We start from the raw sequence: 20,301 nt of genomic DNA on the forward strand, positions 1-20,301 counted from the left end.
CTGCCTAGGCGAGGAAACGCTATATTGGATATAAACTATCTTGTTAATATTTACTCTTTAGCTCGTGCCTTAACCAACCAGTATAAGGGAAGCAGCTGTGAGGATCTGCTCGTACAGTTACCTTCCAGTACAGTTATGGCAGGCATCAGTAAAACTGAAAAGGTTCAGCTGCACGCACCAGATTTAGAGGAACTGCGTTATGGTAAGGACTTCAGCTTTGATATACAGGCGAAGTGACACGGGCATGTATGAAATATGAGATTCGTAAGGAGTGATGACGACTTATTGCTGGTTGCAGTATTGCAGTCAGGACTGCAGGACAACTTTGCTGAAGTTCAGGTGAGTGTTGTGGAGTGCCCGGATCTCACCAAAGAGCCCTTCCAGTTTCCTGTCAAAGGTAAGAGCCTATCAAGTCCGCTTCATGCCTATTACTCGGTAAACACAACCTGTGATTCCTGTGTGTGTAAAGTCTGCTCAGACCCAGTCAGCACACCGAGGTCATACGACGTTTTTGTACTACGTCCATTTATCAGCCTCTCAAAGGCTCAACTTAGTTTCTAACATGGACGTGTTGCGTAATCTATTTGCCATAAAAACCAGAGGAAATAGAGATAGAGAGATAAATAGACATTTATTAGATGTTGCATTAATGTTTTATGATGAAAAACAAAGATTTAGTCAAAGTAACTTGTACTTAGTTTTACTTGAATCAAACTGTAATAGACTTTTCTGATTTTGTTAGTATTGGAATATAACAAAGTGCATGTACTCAAGTACTGTGCTTAAAGGCATACAATGCAAGAACTTCCATCCATTCCTTCTCTATGCTGTTTATCTGTCAGGGGCTGGGGGGCTGGAGCCTGTGCCAGCTGACTACAGGCGAGAGACGGGGTTCACCCTGGAATGGTTGCCAGTCAATCGCAGGACTGACACACAAAGACAGACAACCACACACTCTCACCTAAGGTCAATGTAGAGTAGCCAATTAACCTAATGTGCATGTTTTTGGGGTTGTGGGAGGAAACCAGAGTACCTGGAGAAAACTCACACAGGCACAGGGAGAACATGCAAACTCCACATAGAAGGGCCCAGACCGGGATTCGAACCTGGAACCCTCTCACTGTGAGGCAACAGTGCCACTAAAAGTGTGTCCCAGTGTCTGTATCTGCAGAGACCCTGCGCCCTGCCTTGTCTCTTTATTTTGATGTGTTCGGGTGTTCTGGGGGTCAAAGATTCTGGGCAAAGATATTTGATTGCTGCGTCTCCTTCCCATGGAGTTAACAATCAACCCTATTTCTCCAGAATAACTTCTTAATGACGTGTTTACAAGCAACAGTCATATCATATTATGCCTTTAAGTACAAAGTGCTTAAGTACTGCGAAAATATTCCATGACAAGAGAAAGTTTTGAACTAAAACAGCTCAGCCTTAAACATCACTTCAGATAGAATAGTAAAACATCATATTTCTGCAGAATGAGTACTTTTACTACTGGAAGTACATTTTACTGCTGATACTTGTGCTTAAGCAACAGGACTTTTACTTGTAGAGCAGCGCTTTCAAAGTGTGGTATTTTACTTATGTGGAGGACATGAATGCTTCCTCCACCAGGGGATTTCATGGGTGCTTTTCAAAGCAAGCATGACACCTCATTTTGCTTCGAGCGACCAGGACGGATATGTTGAAAGACAGTGAGACAGACCAGTTCATTCAGGTGTGCATGTGTGGGAGTGGGACACTGGAGACGTGACCGCTTTGGGTCACCGTCCTCTTCTCTGTCCTCGCACTGCAGGCTTGTGTGGAAATCCTCGCATCACTGATGTTGGGGGCGTGCCATACCTGATCCCCTTGGTTCAAAGGCACAAGGTAGTTTTTGTAAAAACATTGCAATGGAGGTAATGAGCAATGATGTGTAGTGAATGGGATTATCATGCAGTTGTCTCTCCTCATCCCAGGAATACGACATGAACGCCATATCAAAAGAGCTGGAGCTGCCAGGAGCCTTCATCCTCGGTGCTGCGGGTGCTCCCTCCAGAATTCTTGGAATGAATGCAGAGGTGAGTCATTTTTACCTTTAGATTTGCTTACGTGTTGCCGTCTCTGGTCCTTTCCCCTAGAGAGGAGGCCCCAGATATCATTTTGAAAGCCTCTATGACATGCAGAACTGTGATTTGCTAAAGTAGTGGGCAAAGAATAATCAAAACTGGAACCAGTAATGTCTTAAGTTCAGAGAGTTTTATCACCTCTTGACCAGCCTGTCTGGCTACAGAGTAAACACTGGATTAAGCAAAAAACTTTGGGTGCTTGTGTGATTGTTTTTTGAAGTTTGGACTGGAAGCCACACGTCTTCCCTGTGAGCGAAGTGATGAATTGTTCCTGAGGAGAGTCAAAAGTGAAACACTAGATTCTCCTGCAGTAAAGTATCGTGCTGTCATTATAAACCAGGAGAACAGTTGTTTTTAACACAGAGGTTGATGCGGTCCACAGCTGATGCCTCTGGTTCTGACCGAAGCGGAGGGAAGGCCTGCGGTGAACAGCAGCTACTTCTCCTCCATCAATCCCGCCGATGGCCAGTGTCTGCAAGAAAAATACAGTGACAAATACAGCGACTGCAGCTTCGGGCTGCTGGGCAATCTGTACGCTTGTGAAGGGAAGTCTGGGAAGGTAATCCGTTGTATCTGAGAGTGAAGGATGAAAAATGCAGTCATCTTTTCTTATGCTTTTGACAAATAATGAACATCTCTGGTTATACATGAACTTAGACCCAATTATCTGGAAGTTAATGGCCTTGCTAAACTTGCTGTGTGTGAACTTCGGCCCCCGTGGCATGCGTGCTGCCAGAATTTGAAATGATAAACATTAACAAAAGCAAAGTGACTGAGTCGTCGTGCCCTCTTCACCCGTGTGCCTCTCCAGGTCATAGAGGTGCGAGCCAAGAAGAGAACAGGAAGCCACAGTCTTGTGACGGCTTTGAGGAAAACTCTCGAGGGTCACTACCCTGATAAAAACCTGGCTCTGGGAGGCACCTTCATCATCCAGAAAGGGAAAGCAAAAATCCACATCATGGTAAACGCTGGACGTGACGCAGAAAGCGTGAGTTGTCACTGACAGCCGTGTGCATTGATTTGCTTGTGTCTGCTCGTCAACAGCCGAGAGAGTTCTCAATGTGCCCCCTCAACACTAATGATGACGTCAACAGCTGGCTCAAGCACTTCGAGGTCAGCGCCCCGCTCATCTGCCAGTCGGTGCTGGTATCCAGAGACCCTGTAAGTAAACACACTCGTTTCAATGTGCACTTGTAAAACAGGCTGCTTTGTGATGCTTTCGTTCATTTGTTTGCTGTGTATCCAGGGTTTAGACCTGCGCGTGGAGCACACCCACTGCTTCAGCCACCACGGAGAAGGTGGCCACTACTACATAGACACCACACCTGACACTGTGGAGTACCTGGGCTACTTCATGCCTGCACAGTTTGTCTACCGCATCGACAGGCCCAAGGAGACCCATGGAGTCGGAAGAGATTGAAAAATGAATGAATAAATCAAGCTTGTAGCGCAGCATCTCCTGATCATCTAACTGAATCGAGCAGCGTGTGATTTATATTAGATTCTTTGTATTATAAAACCCCACAGAAACATCTTTTCTTTCGTTCAAATCATTTCTGTGAATCTTTGCTATTGAATTACATTTCTGAAAATAAATCAACATTTCTTATAAACAAATAAAAACAAATGTGATAAAAGAACTTTTTTGTTGTTTGTCCACTGAATGTATTAGTAACATGCAACAACACTCTTCACTTTCAGTAGAATAGAACATTTAAAATACCAAAGTGCCTTCCAACTCCATCATGATGAAAGAAAAGGCAGACTGGAGCAGACTGTGGAAGTAATGTGTTTGCCCTGATAGAAAACCAGCACAATAAAGACCCTACACACTCAGGTGTTATCACTTATTCGCTTGATTTAGGCCTCTTAAACCTCATTTGAGGACAGCAGAGGTGTGTGCAAAGTGTTCGACACCTCCTTCACACATCTCTCACTGTTTCATTTGCTTGAGCATCATAGCAGAGGTCTAATGGAGCAGAAGTGAAAACAGCTGTGCTGGTGCTTAAGTAGTCATCTGGTGAAAAACTCAACGGAGGCTTTGTATGAATGTGTAACTGTAACCTTTTTCACTTACAAGCCCACACATTTTTGTTCTTGTTCACTTCTAATGAGTGAGCAGTATGAACACCATCGTGCACACTTGTTCCCCCTTTACCTTTACCTTAATTATAAAAAAAAACAAAAAAACCAAACTGTTTTAGGTCTACTGTCACCCTAAGGTTATAGATAGATACTTTATTTGTCCTGGGGCGAAATTCAAGCATCCAGTAGCCCATTCTGGTAGGCCTATAGAAAACAAAAGACTGAATTTTAGTACAATTATATTAAATATAACTGACAACATTACTTTAAAACCTGTTCTGACTCTTGTGGCTATTAAAACTGTCCAAAAATGTAATTTTGATAAAAACATATTTTGTATATGTGCATGAAAAATCTATCATTGGGATAATATCACTTAGGAGTTGCTTTGCCAATGTCTTCAACTTCCTTCACAACAATAGAACATAAGATAGAGCACACTTTTATCATCAGTGTACTGTTTGGTTTCATTAAGTAATAATAAAAGTTTTCAATTTGTCTGTTTAGATTTGTGATAACAGTTAAATCAATAAAACAGTGGTTAAAAGTGGTTCTATTAAATAGCAGAATCATTAGGCTTCTTGTAATTCTCGTTGTTCATATGGAAACACCGCCCTCTTCTGACCATGGCAGGTAACGACACATCATTTCCCACAATGCTGCTGCCGCACCAGCCCGGAAGTAAGACGTTTATTGACAATATGGCCGCGGAACTGGGATTGGATTTGGAGAAAATTGTAATTTGACAGCACTCCGCGGAGCTGCGATAATAACCAATTTCCACCCCAAGAGTGTGCGGGACAGATGGTTTTGAATGAAGGGACCCGCGAATCCACGGGATGGTGTCAGTGAGCTGAGGAAACGTTCAGAGTGTGAAACCCGTCATGTCGTTTTTTAAGAGGAAAGGTAAGGAAGCTGCCTCTGAAGGCTGCAACGTCAACGGTAGTTAGTCGCAAAGAGAGTCCGGCAGAGCGGAGAGTGATGCCTGATAAGATGTATCCAGTGTGGTCGAGAGTGCGGCCGCAAATAAATTAGCCAAGGACACCGTGGTATTTGTGGAAATCAGGTTTTCTGCCGCCGCCGTTTACTGCAGTGACATGGTTAGCTTAGCGGTGGCCTCTCTGCCCTCCCTGTCTTATCTAACATAACGCGGGAGGCAATAAATCCACCGCAAAGATGTCAGCGGTACCACTTAGACACATCACACTGATTATGTGTGCATTGAATGGTTCATCGAGCTAAATGGTGAAAACTCCCTAATGAGCACCATTTTCTGCGATGGACAACACTTGACACAAGTGTTGAACTCTGCTATGTCAGCTAGCTAGCTTTTTCATTTCATACAGCCTTAACCATCAAGACTTCATAAACGCCCGTTTTATTTGAATTACTTATTAGGTGTCGTAAAGAAAATTAGTGCATTTTACATTACTCTTCATCGAGAAACGTGGGAGATGTTGCTAACGTTATTAAAACTGGCCATCTTCGTTAAGTAAAAGGATCTGATTAAATTGGACCTGGCTTTCAGCAGTGTTGGTTATAAACCACTACGTGACAATGCATTATTACAGGCTAACCCCCCCCCATTTAGGCTGCCAGGTAAAATCTTGTCAGTGGATACAGTCTTTTAAAAATAAGAGACAGTTTATATGCATAATACATTTTAGACTATTAATTCACCTGTTCTCAGCTGCTACAGCTCAGATAGACTGGTAGTAAGAAATCAGATCAGAATCAGAATCAGAATTCCTTTATTTGTCTCTGAAGGGAAATTCTTTTAATACATAGTGATTAAACTGCTTCATTGTCACACTAATTTGCTAATTTATCAGGTGCACCTACCTAAACACTAATGCAGTCTAAGCCTGCAATAACTCCTTCATTCACAAAGGTTACAATATTCAGTATTTGTTGAAACTGAGATAGTGATTAAACTGCAGAGTGTAACCGTTGAAGACTGTTGTTGCATTATAGTTACCGACATATGCTGCACATCTTTTGTCCACGCTATTTCTATTAATTAGGATAAACTAAATATTGGAAACAGCTCTCAATATGATGCAAAACAGTTCCAACAGCCTCCACATGATAACAATAAAGTTTAATTAACACTGCTCTATAGCAAATTTCAACAAATTTGAAGATGATAACCTTCGTGAAGGTGGCATTTAATTGCATTATTTTATTGCAAGGTTGTTGCTCTTAGCTAGGTGTAGCAAATAAATTGGCCTAACAACGTGTATGCAAAGGCAGAGCACTATGCTTTCTTACCACACCATCCCATCTGCGTTATGAGAGGCCTTTTCACTCAGTGTGTTTTCTTACAAGAAGTGTATCTCATCACTTTGGAAGGAAGTGCACAAATGTGACAGGACAGAAGGGAGAGGTTGTGAAATGGATTTCAGCTTATGTCTCTGCTGGTGGTTATTTGGGAAATGGGCACAGTAGTTTCACTGTCTAAACTGGCCCACAGTTGTTCATCTTAAGTGAGATGAGTTGATTTTTATCACAGGCTGCAGTGGTCAAAATAGCTGACACAGCAGACCTCCAAAATGAGGAAATATCAGAGAGAGTGCTTTTGCAATGTGTCGAACTAGGACCAGAAACTAACAGGAAGTGAATGTGTTTCATTTTACACACATGGTTGAAATGTACAGGCAAAATTTTAACTGAAGAGAAAATTTTACATGCATTTTGTGGATTCGGGTTTATTCCTTTGATTATTTATCATGCACGTTCTTTTTGTTCATTGGTCCTTCATTGAGTTTGTTATGTTCAGGCCCACACAACATTTCTTCTATAACATTTGCAAAACTGCTCTCATTCATTGCAATGAGTCTTTATACTTTGCTGTCATCTGTAGCTCCTATTCAAGGCCATCCAAAAAGACGAGTCCTCATGGTGCATTAAGATTGAACTTTCATTTTTACGTCACGATTATAGTCTGTACTGCTAATGTAATGAAGGTAGTTTTTTTTTAAATTAAATTCAAAGCTTCTCTTTCTTTCTCTCTGATTGAGCTGGCTTGTAACTCTGCACATCAATGCTTTGTTACCAGTTTGCCTGTAAAACATCCAAAATGCAGTTCTTTTTTAACCCCGAACATCACAGCAACTCATCACGGTCCAATGAATGTTTACTTGGAGCAGAGACCTCTGGTGTTATTTGTACCATGTTTCAGTTCAGTACATCAAAGGTTGTCAGATTTTTGAAAGTCACGACTCTCGGCCGTGACAGATGGTGCCAGCCGACTCTGACTCTTGGCTGACACATGCTCTCACAAACAGCTCTGTCCAAAATGTCTCGCTGAGAGAGCATCTTCTGTACCGTTTGCCCGGGCCCCTCAGTCCATTTTGTAATATCAGTGCTTGAAATTGATACTTAGCCCGACTGCTCTTTGCAGCAAGAGCCTAATCTTGAGATGTGAATGGTGAGTCACTCTGATGAGTGTCTGCCACCGCGCACTCATTCCACTGCTGGCTGCATATTTCAGTTTTTATTTGACAGGTAGCCACAGAGCTGAGGAGTGTCCCCAGTTGTTTTGTAGTTTGAAAGTGTTTTGCATTAGGCAATGCAGTTTTAGCTCATCCACCAACCTATGAGACCATTTTTTTTTCTTCTTTTTTTTGACAATAACCAACTCTCATAGGGTAAGCTTTCAGAGAGTCAAGTCCAGTTAACTTCTAGAAAATTTGACTTTAAGCTGCTGGGACTCAGCAGAACTGATAGACCAAGGTCACTAATCTTAGGAAGGACTCTTAATGCTGACGTCCAGTATGAAAGCCTTCTCAGTCCTGCTCATTATATAATGAGCAGGACTGAGGCGGCTTTCACATATCAGAACACAGCTTCCCTATTTGTCTCTTCATCTGTCCGCGGTGGCAGGGAAGCAGGGCTGCAGTCAGTTAATTATTGTTTGTGTAGCATAGCTCTGCAGCTTTTTTAGTATATTTATTGTCTCACTACGTTATCATGTAACCTGATAATGTGTTCCAGTTTTACCATGACACGTCCTCCCTCAGTGAGCCTCATTTGTGATTTATATTTTCAGTATGCTGGTCTCAGCCTGTATTGTGAAACAAAATGCCTTGCTCTTCTCCAGTTACAAACCCGCTCTCATCTTCTTCCCCACAGCAAAAAGCAAAGAGCCCGAGAGAGTGACAGATGCTAAAGTCAATAGAGGTGAGTTCATTGTCACCTCTGTGAGGTTATTAAGTGTCACACGATGTTGTTGAATTGAATATGGTCTATTTATAGTATTCAAAATGACACGAAAACATGAGAGATGTGAGATGCTTTTGCTGAGATTGGCATTTGTAAAGAAGTGATTCAAATCAGTCTTGTCCTAAGTTGGCTTTTAATGTGTTTAATCACTGCTGATTTGTATTGTCACAAGGACCAGTATTTTGACCTCCGGCTATGAAATGAAAGGCATACAGCTCTCAGTCAGACAAACACTGAGCAGCCTGTCTTTAGAAACATCTCTCACACCCTGAGGCGTTTATGCACCGACTTTGAGCTCTTTCAAAAGCCTTCCCTAAAAAGACCTTTTCATACAAGTCACACTGGGGTCATATGTTCAGGCCCCTTGGAACTTTGACATCACTGTGTTCCTGTTCTTCTCTTTTTTTCCCCTTCCACTCACAGCTAACACCAGCCCTCACTCTCCATCACTAGGACAGAGGAACCACCATGCCATCCAGGAAGCTGCCGGGCCCAGCCATGTGGCCATCAACGCCATCTCTGCCAACATGGACTCCTTTGCCCGCGGTCGCACCGCCATCCTCAAGAAACAGCCAAGCCACATGGAGGCTGCACACTTTGGAGATCTTGGTACAGAGCCTTCTCTCATGTCTATGGATATTGTTTATTATAATAGCACGTAAAGGCTTGAACTAAAACATTTCAATGAATACATTTGAGGCACATTTTGAACCATAACTTAAGTGTTACTTTTAAGATGGAAAATCAAGATTTAGGGTACCTCAGTTCAAAACAGCAGCCTGTTTTACTTCAGTGTTTACAGTTAGTATGTAAGTAACATTATTCAATAGTCTATGCCATGTCAACCAGTTTGGGAATGTTTTGCATGTTACAGTTACTTTGAACTTGGCGACATTCGCTTCATGAGCTCCTGTTTAACCTTACTGGGATGATTAGTTTCTCACAGTGATGTGCTGTAGCTGCAGTATGCCTGAGTGTGATTCTTGCACTACAAAGTTGACATCAGCAGCACACTGTCTTGTGCAAGTGGCGAGCGCTACTACTGTAATCCTGTGTGAGGTACATTTCATGACAAGCATCCAAACATTCCAAAGCCTGTCTGGAAAATGTTGGTCTCCTGTTGTGGTCACATGGAGAAGTAACAGCTCCACCCTTTTATCAGGAGTACACTAAAATTAGATTCTAAGTGTGTATGCCTGGTCCTGTGATATGAAGCAGTGAGTGTGTAGTGTGGCTTATTTGCTGAGCAACAGCGATGACAGAAACTGTACAAGCAAGTTGTCCAGAGTGAGGTGAGTCAGACTTAGTGGAGCAACCTGTGCCGCAGCCCAGACAGCATCTGAATGAAACACACTGCATGCCAGTGATTCCTGAGATGTGAGTGAACTGAAGAAAGACAAAGTGAGGGAGGAGCATTCAAGGAACTCAGGTGGTTTTGTTTGTGTGGCAGCTCACAGGCAGCTGTGGAAGTTCTGCGGAGAGCGGAGAATGAAAGAGATGGTAAGAGTTAAGAAATGAACTCGACAGGTCAGTGGCCTGTAGGAGTTGATTGGCAGTGAGAACACAGTCACATGATTTCCCGGCTCTGCTTTGACAGCGGTGCAGAGTGGATGCAGCACGTTAGGGAGCGCCATATCAAACGTTGACAGACTATGAGAAGAAATGCCAGTGAGGCCTTTTGATGATGTGATGCAGACACAGACGCTGCACTGCTTGTTGTGATTTTAACAGCTTTCAGTAGTAATTTGGCCTTGACTGTGTGATCTTAAGGAATCTTAAGAGGCTTATTGAGAAGTACCTATGCTGATTGGCACCTCTGTTTTGTCTTCAAAGGGCAACTTCAGGAAGCCTCAGCCCATGCGTTGTTTCTTTTGAGTGTGTTTGTGACCTCCAGTCCCCCAGGACGGCAGATGTTTTTCAAACGGACAGTCTCTATTTGAGATATCGTGAAGTCAGATATTATGACATCCCTGCAGAAATCAGACTTCCTTCAGTATTCAGATTGGCTGGAGTTTGGAGGCTGTCACAGGTTGCCATGGATGCCACAGCCATTGCTGACCACTTACACGCATACGCATACACATACACGCATGGGTGACAGGATGAACAGCTCACACAGACAGACTGCTGACGTGTGATTCTGAAAAGTTTGTCTGGGTTAAATCATCTGTGAAATTGCATAGTCTAAGGCCACCTTTAGACTGACAGAGCTGGAAGTTCACAAGACATCAAAACAAATATTCAGGAGTTTAAACTCAGCTCACGTCAGCCTTCTGAATTTCCCGTTGACAAAGAAGAGCTGAACACAGAAAATCCACTTTTTTTTATCTTTTGCTTAATGTTTCAGCTGCCCTCACTTTACTGCACATTTTGTCTTCCTTTAGTTTGAAAGTTAACGGCTGTGAACACCTGAAAATGAACTGCTCAGTCTGTCAGTAAGGTTGCATACTTGTGTGCACTTAAAGGCACTGTAAAACCTGTAAAAATGAGGTCTAATAATGTTAGATCTGCTGTTGTGGCCATACAAACACAAATTGCTGCTACTCAAGCTGCAAGTCCTTAAAAATGCCCAGGAAACATCTCAAAACTTATTGTTAAAATTTTTTTCTTCCTGTGTCAAGACAGTTATCAGTTAATAAATTCTTTGGAGATGAATTATATTAGATATGGGTAAAGGCATTTGTTTACAGGATTAATATAATGTTCCAAACTGTTTGCATTTTATTAGCTTTAAATGTAGAAATGATAGGGAAGTCATTTGTTATTTTCTTAAGCTACCTGTTTTACGTACTTCTGAATTTTCCTGGATAGAGCTGTTAGTCTTAAATGTGTCTTTTGAAGCCTGTGTTTCCCTCTGCTAAGCCGATGGCTGAATCGCGTGTGAATTTGTATGTTCCAAGGTCATTCCAGTGTGAACTATCACCCCCAAGAGACCCGCTCTCGGCTGTCCAAGACGTTAGACCATGTTCTTCGGGACAACGTGGCGATACCTCACTACATGCATTTCATGGAACTACGGGGCGCTGACCACCTGGCTCGGTTCTGGTTGGAGGCTGAGAGTTTCCGCTCTACCAGCTGGTCGCGGGTCCGAGCCCACAGCTTAAACTCTGTCAAACACAGTTCGTTGGCCGAGCCAGTCCCTTCCTCCCAGGACGGCTCAGAGCTCCGGGGGCTCGCCCAATACACGCCCAACGCCATGGGTCGGGACAGTAGCAGCGAACGTCCTACAGCTCAGTCAGAGCCGCCGGACCCCTCCGGCACAGAAGCGGACCTCAGACCCGGGACCCCTCGATCTGAAACCCCCAGCAGCCAGGCGTCCTCCAGGACAGGGACTCCTTACAAGACGCAGTCAAACAGCAGCCTGCGAGACCTCTCAGACAAACTCATGAAAAGTGAGTCACCTTTCAAACTCTTTCTCTTTGTGGTTGTTTAAATGTTGAATGTTTTCTTCACTCTCAGTGGACTCTGTTGAATTCATTCATCCTGTTTTCACTTTAGTTCACAGTTCAAAGCAAATTTTTTCACCGTCATCGTGAAAGGAAACTTTCTATTGATTAAGTAAGATGCTTGTGCTTTGGTGGCCTTTGTATACACATTTTTGATTTTTCACTCAACTGCAGTGGAAAAATGCCAGAAATTCCAAAAAGTGTCATAAATAGTTTGTATGCTTGCCTGAGGAAGAAATGTTTGTTTGTCAATAAAAATAATAATTAAAGGCAAAGAAAAGAAGAAGCAAGCGACTGAAACGTGGCTGGTCTGATCTGTGTGGAGGGCTGAGGAGACTCTAACCTTCCTCAAATACATGAAACAAGAAAATGCCAGATTTTCATATTGTGTTCCACGTGGTTTTCTGCCATTTGAGGTTTGATTGGCGCTTTTTTGATTGTGACTTGCTGGACTCTTCTACAATGTGTTAGTGGCATCAGAGCTGACAGTCAGACCCACCAACTGTTCATCCAACTCCTTATGTTTGTATAACAGCAGTGGATGTAATTAGCATTTTCTGTTGCTGATTTTCTTGAAATGAGTTGAAAATGTGCTCTGAATTTTGGAGACAAACTTGGCAGTTTTGTGGGGAAGGTGGAGGTAAACTTTATGGACTGCTATTTGTTAACTTTCTGTTCTTGACTTGCTGTGCAACAAAAATAGTCTCACCAAGCTCATATGTACATCGAATGTTTTATCGGTTGCTGTCGTTATTCCTGCTGCCCAGACTAGCTGTAAAGAATAAAGGGATTTCAGTGTTAGTGACAGATGAAAGAGTCCACAGTATGTAAAGGTACATTTACCTTAAGTTCAAACCAGGCTTTAGCAGTCTGAGATATACAAGTCAGACATTTTGTCTTTAGAAGTTAACCTTTTTAGTTTCATATTCACTCTGTGTGCTTCCTTGCTGGTGGGTTGAATCACAGCAGAGGGATTCTTCTAGGGATTCTATTATCTCCAGCTGAATTTTAGCAGTCATTTATGCACAAAACAAGGCCTGTTTCCCTTATCTCACACTTGGAATTACTTTAGGAAGGGGTCTTGACAGCTGGTGTCGTCCAGATGTGTTAACAGTACTGACCATTAACATTTTCAGTGTATATATGGACATGTTAGGATTGCTTTAAGATCTTGTCCTTTAAAATATCATTGCACTAACATAGCCTGGAGAAATAACCTCTCTCTTATGTATCTTGTAGTGCCACTGGATGATCAGTTCTTTGTGTTTTTCAGGTATAGAGAAAGATGCAGTTACCATCTTCACTAAGTACATCTCTCCAGATGCAGTGAGGCCCATCCCCATCACAGAGCAGATCAGAAATGACATAGTTGGTAAGACGGACAGTGCCAAGAGGAATTGACGATTTGAATTGAATTCTGTGCGCACTGGTTTCAGTGACAAAAACTTTTCAATCATTCATTTTTAAAAGATAGTCTCCAAGGCAATAATGTGCCTTTCCTTTACTTTAGCTAAGATATGTGGAGAGGATGGCATGGTGGACCCAAACTGCTTCGTCATTGCACAGTCGGTCGTCTTCACCATCCTGGAGCAACAGTGAGTTTCTGCCTACTCATCTTCTAAAGGAGTCAGTGCTCACACAGCGAGGTTTCCCCACTGTCACGTTTTGACACTGTGATTAAAGTGCAGCCAGTGTCCTTTGTCGTTTCACCATCTTGACACCGACAGCAGTGGCTGCATTCATCTGCCACTTGCTCTTTCATTTCTAGGCACTTTAGTGAATTCCTGCGGAGCCATCATTTCTGTAAATACCAGATTGAAGTGTTGACTAGTGGCTCCGTGTTCCTGGCTGACATCTTGTTCTGTGAATCAGCTCTTTTCTACTTCTCTGAGGTGAGTGAGCCCAGTGGTTCCCAAAACATGTTTTATTTGACATTTCTCATTACAAGCACATTTTTACATTTTTTTCCCTTTCTGCTGCAAACTGTACCTCTTCTTGACTTCTCATTATACACCTGTCCCTTATTGCCATTACTGTGAAACAGCCTCTGTTTTCTGTTTATTTGTCTATGCTGGAGAAACTGTTCCAGCAGCAATACACTAAGGACACATAAACATAAAAATACAGCACAAAAACAATACGGATGCTCCCATTACAGTATTCCAACTTTTCCTATGATGCAAAAGTGACAGTTAACACCAGAACTCCACACAGAGTCAAAGATTTTCAGAGTAAATATTTCTTGGTTGATCAGATTTTCTATGTCGGCATGTAGACATGTAGTAAATCTGAAACGAGGATATTGCAGAAACCCCTGGTGACTTTCCCTTGAATTGTCCTGTGCCCTGTCCCCTTCTCTGCAGTACATGGAAAAGGAGGAGGCGATGAATGTACTGCAGTTCTGGCTGGCAGCAGACAACTTCCAGAACCAGCTAGCAGCTAAAAAGGGCCAATATGATGGCCAGGAGGCTCAAAATGATGCCATGATCCTCTACGACAAGTAGGTCTTCACTCGGCTTCTTTGTAGTCCCGTTGTGCTCCAGAACACCCACTTGTTGTTGTTAGTAGAGTGGATTTGACTTGATTCATGGAAGTTGCCACAGTCTGATGATCATTCAGTTTGTGTTAGCGCAGATCTTTTCTTAAAGTGTAAAACAAATCAAAAGATTGCGCTTTTCCATCAGTGGTGTTACCTAACATGCTACCAGTGTCTTTTTTGTGTTTGTTAAATCATTCATCAATTTGGTTAATTTATTCGATCAGTCATCAGTCAGCTTAAACACTTGAGTGGAGCTGGTGAAAACCTATCAACAGCTTTACCCCTGACTGATCAGATCAGTGATAAACAGATTGATCATTCCTACAGGATAGAAGAAGAAGAAGAAGAAGAATCAGCTTTATTGACAGGATATATATTTTTACATACACACACTGAATTCGTCTTCTGCATTTGACCTATTCTTAGTTGAACAGACACATGCAACACCCGGCAAATTACATGCAGTGAAACACACACAGGAGCAGTGGGCAGCATCAAGCGCCTGGGGAGCATAGTGCCTTGCTCAAGGACACATCAGCCGGCTAATGGACGGGTGGGGACATTTTTCGCATTAATCGCCCACACTCAAATTTTTCCTGCCCGTCCGGTGGGGGAATCGAACCAGTGACCCTCCGATCACAAGCCGCTTCTCCAACCTCTGAGAAGGTTGGAGACAAAAGAGTTTACCTTGAAGTGACAAGTAATGTCTTTATAGATCAGTCAAATCACCTTTGATGTTCCAGGCCTCTCATTTCCACTCCAGTATGACAACAGAACAACAATCTCAAAACAGAGCGATAGATAGATTTTAACATGATGATTACAGCTGAATTTTAATTGCGCAAATATTTTTTTTTAATTCCCAACAGGGTGCCTGCGTGTGGATACTTTTTTTCACTGATATTCCATTAGTGCAGCTCAGGATAACATGATGTGGCTTTGTGATGATAATTGGAAAGGAAAATAATACCCACTGTTTTCTTTTTATGAGGAAAATAATCCACAAGATGTTAATTAGTTCATTTCAGTCAGATAGACTTTATCAGGCTTCTGCTTCTTCTCCTCTCGGCTTCAGCAGCAGAAACATTCCCACGTTACTATCAACATGCATCGCATATCCATAATAGTTCCTCATCAGGCCAAAAAATGCTTTATTTCCAAAAGATGTACAGAAGCCAAAGATTTAGGAGTGTTTCTGTGGGAGTTTTTGCCCATTCATGCAGTAGAGCATTTGTGAGGTCAGACACTGATGTTGGACCAAAAGACCTGGCTCACAGTCTCAAAAAAGGAAAGGGCCTTCCCCAAACTGCTGCCACAAAGTTGGAAGCATAGCATTGTCCAAAATGCCTTGGTATGCTTTTGTCCAGTATTTACATTGATCATAGCAGAATCTTAAAGTGAAGGTCAAATTCCACTTACAGTTTAGTTCACTGACAGTTGTTGTGCAGTCATCCTGCGTCTGCAGCCATCGTGAAATTCTGTTGTAACAAGTTTGTTTGTTATTCTGTATGCTTTTAAAGCTTTGTGTTCGTCTCTCTCACCACATATAAGAAGAGCAGATGGAAGGTTCCAGTTAAATGAAACTGTGAAGGTCTTGGGGTTTATTTTTGCCTTTGCTTTGGCTTTGTTTGTATTTTCATTAATAAATGACACCTTTTTTACATATAGTCCTGCCTTCTGACCTGCTTCATCCCCTTTTCATGTTTTCCAGTGCCAACCTACATCTTTTACAGTTCTTATGGTTTCTTTTGAATTGCATTGCATCTGGGCTTGAATAAAATCTTGGTATTGGTGCCCTCATCTAAACTCATTATTCTCTTTCATCTCCAGGTATTTTTCACTCCAGGCTACCAACCCTCTGGGCTTTGGTGACTCGGTGCGGATGGAGATAGAATCGAATATCTGCCGAGAGGGAGGTCCGCTCCCCGACTGTTTCACCACTCCACTCAGACAGGCCTGGACCACCATGGAGAAGGTCAGGTTCTTAAATAACTTTACATCAAGGGCTCATTTTCATTATGTGTCTCTCCGTGTGTTCTTTTACTATGTAAGGAAATATGGAATATTCCAGTGTGTGAAATAAAACATCCTAAAAGATTCATTTACATTACCCTTTAAAACATTTAATTTGATATTTTTTGCTCGAGCTGCAACACAAACCTGCTAAAGGTTTTTGTGTTGTAAGCCACTGACAAATTGTCCTCTTACACCACTGACAAATGCACCTGCCTTAAATGAATGCGGTGAAAGCTGAACGCTGTTGTTAGCGCATAAAGGTCAGTAACAAACCTTTGTACCTTGTGCTCAGACACATCAGGGAGCTCATTATTCTCTAACAGAGTTCACCGTGTTTTGCATTTATTCAGGTCTACATGCCGGGCTTCCTGTCTAGCAACCTTTACTACAAATACCTGAGTGACCTCATCAACTCGGTGCGGGCAGATGAGTTTGTGAATGTCAACACTCCAGGTCAGGGCGGGCCCGCGGACAACGACCGCTCAAGTTCAAATGCCAGCGAGGTCTCTCAGACTCAGGTGACCCCAACTTTAACCCACATCCTCAGCCCCCCCCCTGGGGACATTCCTCCGTCTGCTGACATTTAGACCTGTTCCACTTCATTATATGAACACTGAGATGTTAATGCCAGAGGGTTGTGGTCATTCCTATTGTTGCAGCTGTCTTCATATCTATACTTCTGCCAAACATTCAGTTCATGCTATCTTCACTACAGCAAGGATCCAAAAAGGTAGCCATCAAGATCCTGAAAAACTTTGATGAGGCCATCACAGTGGACGTTGCCAGCTTGGACCCTGAGTCTTTGTACCAGCGGCCGTATGCTGGGTAAGCTTTGTGTGCCTAATGTTCCTTTGCTGTCAATTATGTAAGTTGACAGCATGAGTTTATAGAAATCCTCCAGTAACAGAGTGAAACTGAGTGGAAAGCAGTGGTGCCCTGAAAAATCAGAACTAAGTCTGAAGCCAGTGTGTGACTTGTAAACTGGCTAAATCTGTATTTTAATCTCTTTAAATGTAATTTTAAATGTCTTCTGTTATGTCATTTTGGTTTTTTGGTCATTTATTTCATAGGTCATCTTTTACTTTTATGTTTCTCTCCTTTTGTGTTCTTTTTCTGCTGTGTTTCTCTTGAGTCCCTCGTGAAGTGTTTTATGAGCGTGCTTTGAAAAGTCCAGTATGAAGATAATTGCAGAGAATGTTATTGATTTAAATTATAGTAATTTAATGGAGACACACACACACGTGCACACACACACAGTAGTATTTGAATGTTGAAGGCTCAGTTTTGTCCCATTTGCTCTGTCTTTGGTCTTCATCCATCTCCTCTTTTCTCCCCCCCGTCTGCTCAGCAAGATGACGTTCGGGAAGGTGAATGAGATGGGCCAGTTTATCAGGGAGGCAGAGCCGGAGCCGGACGTCAAGAAGTCCAAAGGCATGACACACACACTTGTCTCTCTCTTTAACCTGTTAGGCTGTCTCTGTCTCATTATTTTCTTTGCCTTCACTCTGTCATATTTGATCTCATTCCTCCTTGTGGTGAAAAATGTCCACTCTGTGGCCGTGAATTTAAATCTTCATCCTATTTCTGCTTCCATTCTCCTCACAGCTCAACCCCTTTTGAAATATTTAAGAACAACCTCCACTGCTCTTTAGATCTAACATGAAAAAATCTTGTTTAAGAGTACTTTCTTTCACCTTGAAAAAGTCAGAAATGAAAAAAAAACCCCTGCAGTTTGTTTGAGTGTATCTGTTCATATTCATTTGTTTAGTGCTTACTGATGTCTCATTTGGCCTCCCTTTCCTCTGATTTAGGTTCCATGTTTTCTCAAGCCATGAAGAAATGGGTCCAAGGCAACTCTGATGAGGTGAGCCCACAGGATGTTAAAATATTCAGCAGTGATTCAGTAGTCTGAATGGCAAGGCTCTTGATGGCATGTGTTCAAATACGCTTTGTGACATCAGCACATGACGTGATTTATTAAAGAATATCATCAAAAGTCTGTGGAGAAAAAAAAAGTGTGCTCGGACTCTTTCCATCCAGGCCCAGGAGGAAATGGCATGGCAGATCGCCAAGATGATCGTCAATGACGTCGTCCACCAGTCAAACCATAACAGCCCAGGCAAGACCACCAAGGTACAAAATCTCACTCTGTAGTCTCTTTCCTGTGCGGTGATGTGGATTTCCTCTCTAAGTGTTTTCTTTTGTCTGTCCGCAGTTATGACCCCACTGAGGAACCAAAAGATCGTCACTCCCTGCAGATGCTGGCCGAACCAGTGATGGACTGTACATGCGGTTCACCTTGCATTGAGCAGAATAATTCTGAGAATGAACAAGGCATTTTATCATGTGTCTGTACAAGTGTGTGTGCTTGGGTGAGTGGTTGTTCGCTCATGGGCTAATGGAAGCGGTTGAAGTACATCATTGTTGCAATCTTCCAACTTTATAACACTATAAAGGTACACTTGTTGTCGACAAAAGCAAAGCTAAATGCTCACATCAGACTGGAGGAAGACACTCCAGAGGAGGAACACATTCAATGCGATGCTTGCAGAAACCCTGCACAAAGAGAAGCAGCCTGTCAGTCAGTCACTGCGATGCTGTAGCCGTACTGTCTGAAAAACACGATATCTCGGACCTACAGAGGATGTGACGAAGACTGAATTACCTTCACTCCCTCATGACGCACCTCCCCACACCTTTTATAAGCATTCCTTGTTTTTAGATGAGATTCTCTCTTAAGGGTTAGCCACGTAAGGCTCAAGCAGATGAAAGTCTGCGCTGTACAGTTTTTGCATCCCTCAGCCTGCCTGGAGTAGTTTTGTGTGCTGTTCACTGATGTGAGCTGTCCTACCTTGGCTGTTTTATGTACTGTAGAGCATCTGGAAATGTGACAGTGAATCAGAAGATGAGCTGATTTGGTTCTTGGACTGGCTGACAACCTGTATGAACCTCCTGGCACCTTGACAGAGTGTAGAAGAAGAAATACTCCCACAATGAATTTAAGTGCTCCATTTGTGTTGGAAAACTCCAAACTCCACGTCCTAAATGTTCTATATATATATATATATAAATATAAATATATATGTAGATTTCTGGTTTACCCCATATATTAATGTCAGTCCTTTTTATGGTGATTGCTGTTTTTTTAATGCATCACTGAAACAAATGTCAGTGATGACCAGACTGTTCAACTGGAAAATGTGCTCAGTGAATTTTTTTTTTTTTTTTTTTTTTTAATTTGTTGAGCCTTACCAAGATTTGCTGAAGAACCAGAAAGAACTCTTGGTACTATGTACCACTAATGATTTCTGACATGTATGTGTACTTAATCTATAATATATTTAAATTGTGTTTGATTTAAATACATATATTACGAAATGTTTTTGTCTGTCCTTTTTTTTTTTTTGACACATTTTAGCTCAAGCGTTTGGTTGTGGTTTCAGCACACTGCTGGCCGTGGTAATTTTGATGCAGACAAACATTATTAAGTTAAAAGGGAGGTTGACTTTTATAATTTCCCTAACTAATAAAATGTGAGAATATTGACGTGTGGTGTTAACAGCTATAGGGAGGACTATTATCACCTCTGACCAGGTGGGGGCGATGTTGACTGTTTTACTGTGTTAGGGTAAAACGGAAAAAATGATGACACAGTTTATTGTTTTTGGCATAAGAATATTTGTGTTGGCTTCCTCCAGAAAAAGTCACAAATTGTGAAGTACAGTTTAATCCACAGGGCTCGAAAGTCTCCTTCAGCACCGCACAAAGCTTCAGAGGTCTCTGTGTTGCCACCTCTTGCTGTGTGAACTGTGAACGACAGAAGTAAAATATCAGCTCTGTAAGTACCCTCACATTGTTAACAGTAAGTGAATTTAAATTGCAGTGC

The 20,301-nt window shown here is 42.2% G+C and overlaps 2 protein-coding genes across 3 annotated transcripts; both read left to right on the forward strand.

The window, feature by feature from the left end:
- Positions 1–61: 61 nt before the first annotated feature.
- On the forward strand, positions 62–3,722 carry c14h11orf54 (chromosome 14 C11orf54 homolog). The gene is made up of 8 exons (XM_046411203.1): positions 62–202; positions 299–397; positions 1,793–1,866; positions 1,956–2,057; positions 2,488–2,664; positions 2,917–3,066; positions 3,150–3,266; positions 3,352–3,722. Exons 1-8 carry the CDS (start codon positions 136–138, stop codon positions 3,523–3,525), a joined length of 960 nt encoding a protein of 319 aa, XP_046267159.1. The 5' UTR covers positions 62–135; the 3' UTR covers positions 3,526–3,722.
- Positions 3,723–4,864: 1,142 nt separating this feature from the next.
- On the forward strand, positions 4,865–19,793 carry akap10 (A kinase (PRKA) anchor protein 10). 2 transcript variants are annotated; one of them, XM_046409873.1, is made up of 15 exons: positions 4,865–5,096; positions 8,325–8,372; positions 8,838–9,023; positions 11,315–11,806; positions 13,134–13,232; positions 13,371–13,455; positions 13,629–13,752; positions 14,224–14,360; positions 16,230–16,374; positions 16,766–16,933; positions 17,131–17,240; positions 17,764–17,846; positions 18,227–18,279; positions 18,456–18,548; positions 18,631–19,793. In XM_046409873.1, the coding sequence occupies exons 1-15, from the start codon at positions 5,075–5,077 to the stop codon at positions 18,634–18,636; spliced, it is 1,851 nt and encodes a 616-aa protein (XP_046265829.1). In that variant the 5' UTR covers positions 4,865–5,074; the 3' UTR covers positions 18,637–19,793. The 2 variants fall into 2 exon arrangements, with proteins under 2 accessions (XP_046265829.1, XP_046265830.1); XM_046409874.1 differs by having other exon boundaries at positions 8,868–9,023.
- The last annotated feature ends 508 nt before the right edge of the window (positions 19,794–20,301 follow it).

This window comes from Scatophagus argus, chromosome 14, assembly GCF_020382885.2.
Source record: "Scatophagus argus isolate fScaArg1 chromosome 14, fScaArg1.pri, whole genome shotgun sequence".
Taxonomy (NCBI): Eukaryota; Metazoa; Chordata; class Actinopteri; family Scatophagidae; genus Scatophagus; species Scatophagus argus.

Coding starts and splice junctions, on each gene's coding strand:
- c14h11orf54 (XM_046411203.1), top strand. CDS start 136: ATGGCAGGCATCAGTAAAACTGAAAAGGTTCAGCTGCACGCACCAGAT. Junction 2,058..2,487: donor TTCTTGGAATGAATGCAGAG/GTGAGTCATTTT, acceptor TGCGGTCCACAG/CTGATGCCTCTGGTTCTGAC. Junction 3,267..3,351: donor TGCTGGTATCCAGAGACCCT/GTAAGTAAACAC, acceptor CTGTGTATCCAG/GGTTTAGACCTGCGCGTGGA.
- akap10 (XM_046409873.1), top strand. CDS start 5,075: ATGTCGTTTTTTAAGAGGAAAG. Junction 5,097..8,324: donor GTCGTTTTTTAAGAGGAAAG/GTAAGGAAGCTG, acceptor TCTTCCCCACAG/CAAAAAGCAAAGAGCCCGAG. Junction 11,807..13,133: donor CTCAGACAAACTCATGAAAA/GTGAGTCACCTT, acceptor TGTGTTTTTCAG/GTATAGAGAAAGATGCAGTT.